This window comes from Bufo bufo, chromosome 10 (genome assembly GCF_905171765.1).
Source record: "Bufo bufo chromosome 10, aBufBuf1.1, whole genome shotgun sequence".
Taxonomy (NCBI): Eukaryota; Metazoa; Chordata; class Amphibia; order Anura; family Bufonidae; genus Bufo; species Bufo bufo.
In genome coordinates this window covers 39900093-39910164 of record NC_053398.1, presented here as the reverse complement: position 1 = coordinate 39910164, position 10072 = coordinate 39900093, and the positions used below count along the sequence as shown (strand labels likewise).

Genomic DNA, 10072 nt, shown 5'->3' with positions numbered 1-10072 from the left:
TGGCTAATGCTAAATGATAAATTTGGTGCATCTGTAGACACTTTTTTCTAACTTTACGAGTACAACGCGCACGGGTGCATTTAAGCTATGCTGCTCCATATTAGGCTACTTTCACACTAGCGTTCAGAGATGAACCGTCTGGTGTCTGCACAGACGGATCCTCTCCTATAATGTAGACGTTTGGATCCGTTCAGAACGGATCTGTCTGCATTATAGTTTAGAAAAAATTCTAAGTCTGAAAGTTGTTCAGACGGATCCGTCCAGACTTCACATTGAAAGTCAATGGGGGACGGATCCGTTTGAAAATTGAGCCATATTGTGTCAACTTCAAACGGATCCGTCCCCATTGACTTACATTGTAAGTCTGGACGGATCCGTTTGCCTCCGCACTTTGCCTCCGCACGGCCAGGCGGACACCCGAACGCTGCAAGCAGCGTTCGGTTGTCCGCCTGCTGAGCGGAGCGGAGGCTGAACGTTGCCAGACTGATGCATTCTGAGCGGATCCGCATTCACTCAGAATGCATTGGGGGCTGGACGGATGCGTTCGGGGCCGCTTGTGAGACCCTTCAAACGGAGCTCACAAGCGGAGCCCCGACGCTAGTGTGAAAGTAGCCTAAGTGTGATCATTTCTAACTATTGTACAGTACAGACCAAAAGTTTGGACATACCTTCTCATTCAAAGAGTTTTCTTTATTTTCATGACTATGAAAATTGTAGATTCACACTGAAGGCATCAAAACTATGAATTAACACATGTGGAATTATATACATAACAAACAAGTGTGAAACAACTAAAAATATTCTAGGTTCTTCAAAGTAGCCACCTTTTGCTTTGCATACTGCTTTGCACACTCTTGGCATTCTCTTGATGAGCTTCAAGAGGTAGTCCCCTGAAATGGTTTTCACTTCACAGGTGTGCCCTGTCAGGTTTAATAAGTGGGATTTCTTGCCTTATAAATGGGGTTGGGACCATCAGTGGCGTTGAGGAGAGTTTGTATTATGGCAAGAAAAAAGCAGCTAAGTAAAGAAAAACGAGTGGCCATCATTACTTTAGGAAATGAAGGTCAGTCAGTCAGCTGAAAAACTGGGAAAACTTTGAAAGTAAGGGCTATTTGACCATGAAGGAGAGTGATGGGGTGCTGCGCCAGATGACCTGGCCTCCACAGTCACCGGACCTGAACCCAATCGAGATGGTTTGGGGTGAGCTGGACCGCAGAGTGAAGGCAAAAGGGCCAACAAGTGCTAAGCATCTCTGGGAACTCCTTCAAGACTGTTGGAAGACCATTTCAGGGGACTACCTCTTGAAGCTCATCAAGAGAATGCCAAGAGTGTGCAAAGCAGTAATCAAAGCAAAAGGTGGCTACTTTGAAGAACCTAGAATATGACATATTTTCAGTTGTTTCACACTTGTTTGTTATGTATATAATTCCACATGTGTTAATTCATAGTTTTGATGCCTTCATAGTCAAGAAAATAAAGAAAACTCTTTGAATGAGAAGGTGTGTCCAAACTTTTGGTCTGTACTGTATGTATTATCCCAATATGCTCAATACCCTGATAAGATGCTCGATCAGCAGGCATGTTATTGCTACAGAGACATAATCTGAGAGTCTATCCTACACTATTGTTGCCTCTCACATAATTGGAAAACGGCAAAGAAAAATAAAATGTAAATGCACTTGTCCACCAAAAATCCATGTATAGTGACATTTGCTGAAATTCATAGAAATATGCAGGTTCTGACTAAGATGCAGAAATCAGTCTACACTGAGATGTATGAGATTTATGCATAAGGCATTTAAAGAAATATTTAATATGTATTTTATAGTTCATATAAAGGCTAAATATTAATATCATATGCTATTAGTTTATTCAAAGCAGGCTTCTACAGGAATATACCCTGATAAAATAGAACCAGTTTATACAGTTTTCTCTGCTCTAATAGATAAGTACAATTGAGAAATCCTATAATGGATGTGAAGTAGGAGAAACAGCAGATACAAGGGATCAGTGTAATCCAAATAATAACTGATCAGATCTATACTGAAATTGTGGGTTTGACGTTTTTTGGTGTAATTATAAGGATCAAAACTAAGACCTCTACTGACCACTCCTCCTAAGGAGGTGAAAGTAACTGCCCTATATATAGTGTTAAACTGGGCACCAAAGGCCAGGACCATCTGCTCAGTAAACTGTACCTACAGTCACTGAGCACCATGGGGACTGCGGGTCCAGTTCTTTGGATCCTTTCTGCTTTGACACTTAATCATGCCTTTGAACTGTCATCTCGAGGTGAGTAATAATTTTGACTTTTGAGTAAATTTACACGGAAGGATAAATCTTTAGGTATTGGATATTCAGTCATAGATGCCTTTCATCAAGTAACAACTACATACTATGACCAGATCTTTTGATACATTGACAGCTTTCTACTTCATAAATTTTACGTTGATATTAAGTAGTATATATGTACAGTAAATGTTTGACTGAAAACCAAATCGTGCAGAAGTAATATGTGTACGAGAGAAAGAAATGGAGTGCTTGCAGAGGTTTGAGCCCTATCCGACTCCAATAAGCAAAGTTCAAGGTACCATCAAAGTGAGATGGTTTATTTATTTATCATATTATTTCAGAACACAGAAATATAAAACATCAGTAGTTTGATGCTTCTGTGATTTGAATTAAGGCTTGTTGGTAGTGCATTGGACTTCATTGCATATTGACCCAAAACCAAAGGCATAGAAGCATGGTAGTAGTTCTAGGTCAGCAGACCCTAGAACTACGATTGAACCAGTGGACATGGAGTTTAGTCTTTTCACCCTTCATCGTGAATTATGTACATTCCCCTCCAAAGGGGAACATTAACAAGCGAAAGAGGAAAATGTGGCCCAGGGGGTCACACCGCTCTTTACTCCTAGGAAGGAAAAGCAAAAAAGGTTTGGAATTGTTTTGTCCCCCTGGATGGGCTTCTCTTAGTGACTTTCAGGGTCCTTATCTCTAAGGAAAACAGATTTGGTCGGAAAATGAGTCACTTATCTGATTTGCTTTTCATTTTTCGAAACAAAAGACCCCCACAACTATGTATGATAACACTCATAGATCTCAAAGGTCCTTTACAGAGGACCATACACATTAGATCTATGTCTGCTGAACCTCTGGCCAAACTCGAAAATTTCCCTCGTTGGCTGATAAGGATAAAGCCCTATCATTGTTTTCAGGAGATGGGCCACTGACAGAGATGTCTGGAAGCATTCTACTTTTTCTTCATTCACTAGATATGTATGCTTGGCCAAACCAAACATGCATATTTATGAGAGGATCTGGAGACATGGCTGCTGGATGAATGATTCTTTGTTTAACAGTTACTGTATATCATGTATTAACGCGTGAACATTTGTACACATGTTAATTCTTGATCATTGACCAATGTAAACATGCAAGCAAGTGCTTGTTTGTCATTGGTTGCATATTTTAGTATATTTACCAACACTGTAACTAGTAAATTTTGGCCATCAGTGAGGCTAACATAACTGTACACCACATATTCTTGACCCAAGACTGCCCAATTTGCTAGGGCTGTCTCTAGAAAAAATGATCACAAGAACGATCCTTTATTTAAACCCCTCCCGACAATTGCAAAATGATAATGAAACTAAATGAGCAGTGAATAACTTCCTGTATCATGAACCTGTTACTACGAATTGCAGCGCAATCTGCAGCCAGCATGTTATAGAACAGGAAGAGTGGAGCAGATTGATATATAGTTTTATAGGAAAGGATCCAATAAAATGTATAATTTTATATATTTACATCTCTGCTCTTTCTGAGTTCACTTGTACACGGGACTGTCTTATCAGTGACTAACAACTACCACTATATACATGTTTACATAGAGAGTGCTGTCAAATACTGATAATAGCCAAATAGTCCCCCTTGAGCTCAGAAAGAGTAAAGATGTAAATGTATAAAATTATAAAATCCTTTCTTAATATATATATGCTCAGCTCCTCCTGCTCTATAACATGCTTCCTGCAAATTGCACTGCATTTCGTGGTAACAGGTTCTCGTTAAAGTACAATATAACCATCAAAATCATCAGTTTACTTGTACCTCATAAACAACTTCTCATTGTCAAAGCATCTTTTTTATTTCATTTTTCCGAAACATGTGTATCTTTTATTGTATCTGATAATACTTTACTTGACAACTCTATCATTACAGTGTCGAATCCGTCACATAATGATCGAGTCTGCAGCACCTGGGGAAATTTCCACTATAAGACATTCGATGGAGACATTTACCAGTTTCCTGGACCCTGCAACTACCTCTTTTCTTCCAACTGCAAAAATACCTTTGAAGATTTTAATATCCAGATAAGGCGCTCTGTTGACTCACAGAAGCCAGTTCTGTCCTATGTGGTTATAAAGATTGAAGGGCTCTTCATTGAGATGAAGAAGGGAGACATCATTGTGGGAGGAGAACAGTAAGTCTGAGGTTACAGAATACCACATATTAGTGATACGATCCTACAGAGAAAATGTAGAGACTGACATGTCTTCTTGTTTTAGTGTTTCGCTTCCATTCAGCCAGTTTGGAGTTCAGATACAGCAGACCAGTGTCTATGTGAAGGTATCGGCCAAGCTGGGGTTAACTCTTTTGTGGAATAATGAAGATTCTCTGATGGTAAGTTCTGAATATTTTTGTCTTTGTTTAATATATGAGTTTTCGTATTGGTCATATTTTGCCATTGCTGATGGGCTTAGACGATCAATTCTCATCAATATCAAATTCATAACCCCCCAGAATAACTGGAAGCCTCGTCTTCAAATAAAGATTTTATCTTTGTTTTACAAAACTGTACATTTGAATTAGATTTAATTGTAACATTATGTTATTAATTTAATGTCCAGCTTGAATTGTCCTCAAAATACATGAACACAACGTGTGGATTGTGTGGAAATATGAACGGGATCAGTCAGGATGAATTCCAAACCAACAGTAAGTCAGATGACTCTATACCATGTTCATACATTACAATAAAATAATTTTAGAATCATCTACAAAAAATGAGCTACTAAGAACATAAACATTTAGAATAGGTGTCAATTGCATTCTGAAGGCACATAAGTTCATGGAGGATTCAAAGAGCAATATGTGCTTCTGAATCTGATAACATTATATATAGTTTGATTGATTGAATGATGTTAAACTTGAGGTGTATTTGAAAAGACCTATTATTTTTATCATTTTAATGTGATTTTATGGGAAGAATAAAATAAAATAGATCAACTTGTCATTCTGCACAGATGTACTGTTGACTCCTGTACAGTTTGGAAACTTGCAAAAGTTTGACGGGCCCACCGAACATTGTGAAGATGTTATTTCATCTGTCCAAAAAAACTGCAGTGACTTGGTAAATCAAAACATAAGCTGTACATTTCTATTTTTCTGCTTTCATTACAAGGGGGCATCCGTAGTTCAGAACATCTATCATTCAGACATGAGTATGGATACAATGGGCATCTGTCTCTCTCAGAAGAACCTGGCACATCCATGCATTAATGGCACAAGCTAAACCAATACATCTTCTATAGCTGGAGGTCAAATGTTTGTTTAGCTGACAGTTAACTCTCCCAATTCCCCCATGCACATATACTCCCTTTAGCCGACCATGCAAGGATTTTCAGTGAGGAAAGAGGAGAAAGCCACTGCCAGGCACAAATAATTCCTGGGAAAACAAAAGGATCAGGCACAGAAACTCAGGAGTTCCCCATACAGTTTGTATTGACGGCTGGCCCAACTGAAAGCAGTCTTTGGCCAGCAATGTTGTAATGTGTATGGAGGCCATAAAACTACAAGGGATTGCCCAAAGCAAACTTTTCTGTAATTCTGTTTGACTAATTGTAGTAGAAAGAGATCAGTGAATAGACACGTTCTTAATTTAAATTTATATTACTAATTGCCTTTTTCAATTTTGCCCCCACAGAAGGAGACTTGTGTCAGCATGCTCTCCAGCCCAGCATTTGATGACTGTAACATACGTCTCCCCGAGAAGTCCTACATAGAAGCTTGTATGTCAGATCTTTGCAGCTGTCAGTCTTCAAATGACGCGTCCTGTTTCTGTAACACTTTAGCCGAGTACTCCCGACAGTGTGCCCATGCTGGTGGACGACCAAGTAACTGGAGAAACAATATGTGTGGTAAATATATTCTTACATATTCTTGATAAAAACATGGTGTATATGAAGAGCATGCCAAGGATAGAAAAAACAATCAGATTTTTTTTAGAATTCAGCTATTCTTCAAGAATTGTTATTCTGTATTGATCGGGTACATTTTGATTTCCAGCAATCACCTGCCCAATGAATCTGCAGTATGATGAGTGTGGTTCTCCTTGTGCTGACACCTGTTCCAATTTTGAGCAAACCCATGTTTGTGAAGAACATTGTATAGATGGCTGCTTCTGTCCACCAGGTAAGCTATCTTCTAGGATGTTGCTTATTTTGATTACATTATGTCCTTTATGGCCCTTGCTGAGTAGTAGATACAATTTGCCTACCAATTAAATAGGTTGTTTTTCATGTTTTGGAACATTTGGATCAAAAGGCTCTGAATAGTCTAAAATAATAAAATAAATCATACCTTATCAATTCCACGCTGCTCACGTTTTTAAAACTTTCCATTCCCTTGCTGCTTTTTATTTCTTGGTCGGTCATAACAGTCACCACTGACCTTTTGGACCATGGATGTTGCATTTTTGGGACTAAGCATAAGGGTTTACTCCATGTACATGATTGCATTTCTTCCAGGAACTGTATTTGATGATGTTCACCAGCAAGGCTGTATCCCACTCAGCGAGTGCTCCTGTACTTACAACAATACGATATATGCACCTGGAGAATCCTACAGCACGAACTGCCGTAACTGGTACAAAATACTGATCTTTTCAACTTACAGCAGTGCCTCACTGTGAACCCTAATGTTACCTTCATGTCTTTCTATTTTACTATTAGTAGATCTAAAGCTACAGTATAGCTACAGTATGTTAGTATCAATCATTGTTGTTACTACCTTTTCCCCATTTTAGCACCTGTCAAGGAGGTAAATGGAGCTGCCAGGACCTTCCATGTGCTGGATACTGTTCTTTGGAGGGAGGATCTCATATCTACACCTATGATGGTAGTCACTATAACTTCCATGGGCAATGTAATTACATCTTTACAAAGGTATCTATTTCTCATACCCTTACAATGTATAGGCTTGTTTGGTACAGTGAGGGGTACATGATATTTCCATATATGATCACCCACATATTTTTAGCAAGAATATTTATTTGACTTTTCTCAACATATTTCTTCCCTTGAGTTATACATCAAGGGGTCTACCAATATGCCCAGTATACCCACATCTTGTATAGAAGTCTGTTAGCATTTGTTAGCGCACCCTTGTACGTGAGTTTTATTTCATAGAAGTCTACTAGAATTAGCTGCCCTTAAAGTATTAAATAAACTATTATATAACTATTAATTAGGGTGTGTCACATTGAACATGATGTCTGATCTGCAGGCAGAATCCTTAAGAGAAGGAGGAGCTGATAGGTGGACAGGGAAGGAAAAAAAACAAATGAATACTCACTTGAGACCTGTTTCCTGCCAACTTCTGTGATGCAGGTCACAGGCCTCTTCTGGCATCCCAGTGCAGGCAGTCGCGATGACTTCATCATGCTGTGTCTTGATGCAGGAGGGCACAATGACATTATCGTGATGCCTGGGACCTGGGGTAAGCGGTGCCTGGGACCTGGGGTAAGCGGTCGCAATGACTGACATTGCTTTGCGACCACTTGGACTGATTTGCTGCCTCATAGGCCTCAAGCAGAGTAGACCTGAGACATATGAGGGTGAACGGTGAGGAAGGGTATCATCAGCTCTAGTGCCTCGCTGCGATATTCAACTGCATTGCCATCGATTCCGTTGAGTCCAAGAGGGCGGGCACTGGCCAGGTACATAAGTACTTGGTGCTCGCACTAATTAATGCTGGGAGCACCAGATCATTATGTATCTAGCCAATGGCCATAAAGGGTACAGGTGTCCCACTCGGCATCACCCAATCTGCCCTTCCCGCCCCGGGAATCAATTTAGTTTTTTATTCATTTAAATTTTTACTCTAGTAAACAGCTGTCAATCATTGGACTGCCCACTGTACTCCTAAAGATAAAAAGACAAGGGATACAAATACAAGTTATACTGAATCTTTTCCTACAAAATTATTCATCAGTCTGCCCAGCTCATCCCTCTCTATAACATGCTTCTCAATAGAGAAGACTGTATGTTCAACATGACCGGCTCCCTTGTAAAATAGCAGTTCACTTGAATGATAAAGTGTTGTGACAATCACTAATACCGGTCAATATTGCTAGTAAAAATTGAACCAATAAAGCTCTTCCAGCACTGGTATAGGATTCATGTGGTTCTCATTGTAAACTATGGAAATTTGCTTTCTCAGGACTGTGTTCAAGACATGTTTACTGTACTTGTTGAGCTGGCGCAATGCGGTGTCACCAAAACAGAGACCTGCCTAAAAAGTGTTACCCTTTCCCTGGAGAAAGGATTTACTGTGAGTATTGGCCTTTTAGTTTGGTTCATTTACCTTTTCTTGTTCCCAAGTTCCTAGTCTTCAATACAAACCTTGTTATTTGGCCCTGACCTACCATGTACCATTTATAATACTGGTATCTTCTTATGTGGCAGAGAGACCTTTAGGCCCCACTGAGCACTAGAACCAGGATACAATTGCTTCCTCTGCACACACACTACAGGGAGTGCAGAATTATTAGGCAAGTTGTATTTTTGAGGATTAATTTTATTATTGAACAACAACCATGTTCTTAATGAACCCAAAAAACTCATTAATATCAAAGCTGAATATTTTTGGAAGTAGTTTTTAGTTTGTTTTTAGTTTTAGCTATTTTAGGGGGATATCTGTGTGTGCAGGTGACTATTACTGTGCATAATTATTAGGCAACTTAACAAAAAACAAATATATACCCATTTCAATTATTTATTTTTACCAGTGAAACCAATATAACATCTCAACATTCACAAATATACATTTCTGACATTCAAAAACAAAACAAAAACAAATCAGTGACCAATATAGCCACCTTTCTTTGCAAGGACACTCAAAAGCCTGCCATCCATGGATTCTGTCAGTGTTTTGATCTGTTCACCATCAACATTGCGTGCAGCAGCAACCACAGCCTCCAGACACTGTTCAGAGAGGTGTACTGTTTTCCCTCCTTGTAAATCTCACATTTGATGATGGACCACAGGTTCTCAATGGGGTTCAGATCAGGTGAACAAGGAGGCCATGTCATTAGATTTTCTTCTTTTATACCCTTTCTTGCCAGCCACGCTGTGGAGTACTTGGACGCGTGTGATGGAGCATTGTCCTGCATGAAAATCATGTTTTTCTTGAAGGATGCAGACTTCTTCCTGTACCACTGCTTGAAGAAGGTGTCTTCCAGAAACTGGCAGTAGGACTGGGAGTTGAGCTTGACTCCATCCTCAACCCGAAAAGACCCCACATGCTCATCTTTGATGATACCAGCCCAAACCAGTACTCCACCTCCACCTTGAGTCTGAGTCGGACTGGAGCTCTCTGCCCTTTACCAATCCAGCCACGGGCCCATCCATCTGGCCCATCAAGACTCACTCTCATTTCATCAGTCCATAAAACCTTAGAAAAATCAGTCTTGAGATATTTCTTGGCCCAGTCTTGACGTTTCAGCTTGTGTGTCTTGTTCAGTGGTGGTCGTCTTTCAGCCTTTCTTACCTTGGCCATGTCTCTGAGTATTGCACACCTTGTGCTTTTGGGTACTCCAGTGATGTTGCAGCTCTGAAATATGGCCAAACTGGTGGTAAGTGGCATCTTGGCAGCTGCACGCTTGACTTTTCTCAGTTCATGGGCAGTTATTTTGCGCCTTGGTTTTTCCACACGCTTCTTGCGACCCTGTTGACTATTTTGAATGAAACGCTTGATTGTTCGATGATCACACTTCAGAAGCTTTGCAATT

General features: G+C 39.8%; 1 protein-coding gene across 1 annotated transcript in view; it reads left to right on the top strand.

Annotated features, from left to right (window-relative positions):
* The first annotated feature begins 2216 nt into the window (after positions 1-2216).
* The window catches only part of LOC120980009 (mucin-5AC-like), a 48168-nt gene continuing 40312 nt past the window's right edge, over positions 2217-10072 (top strand). Inside the window, 10 exon segments of the mRNA XM_040408874.1 lie at positions 2217-2292; positions 4222-4483; positions 4569-4683; positions 4911-4998; positions 5307-5413; positions 5987-6200; positions 6349-6474; positions 6810-6927; positions 7088-7226; positions 8503-8613. Of these exon segments, the coding sequence (XP_040264808.1) occupies positions 2217-2292; positions 4222-4483; positions 4569-4683; positions 4911-4998; positions 5307-5413; positions 5987-6200; positions 6349-6474; positions 6810-6927; positions 7088-7226; positions 8503-8613 (1356 nt within the window).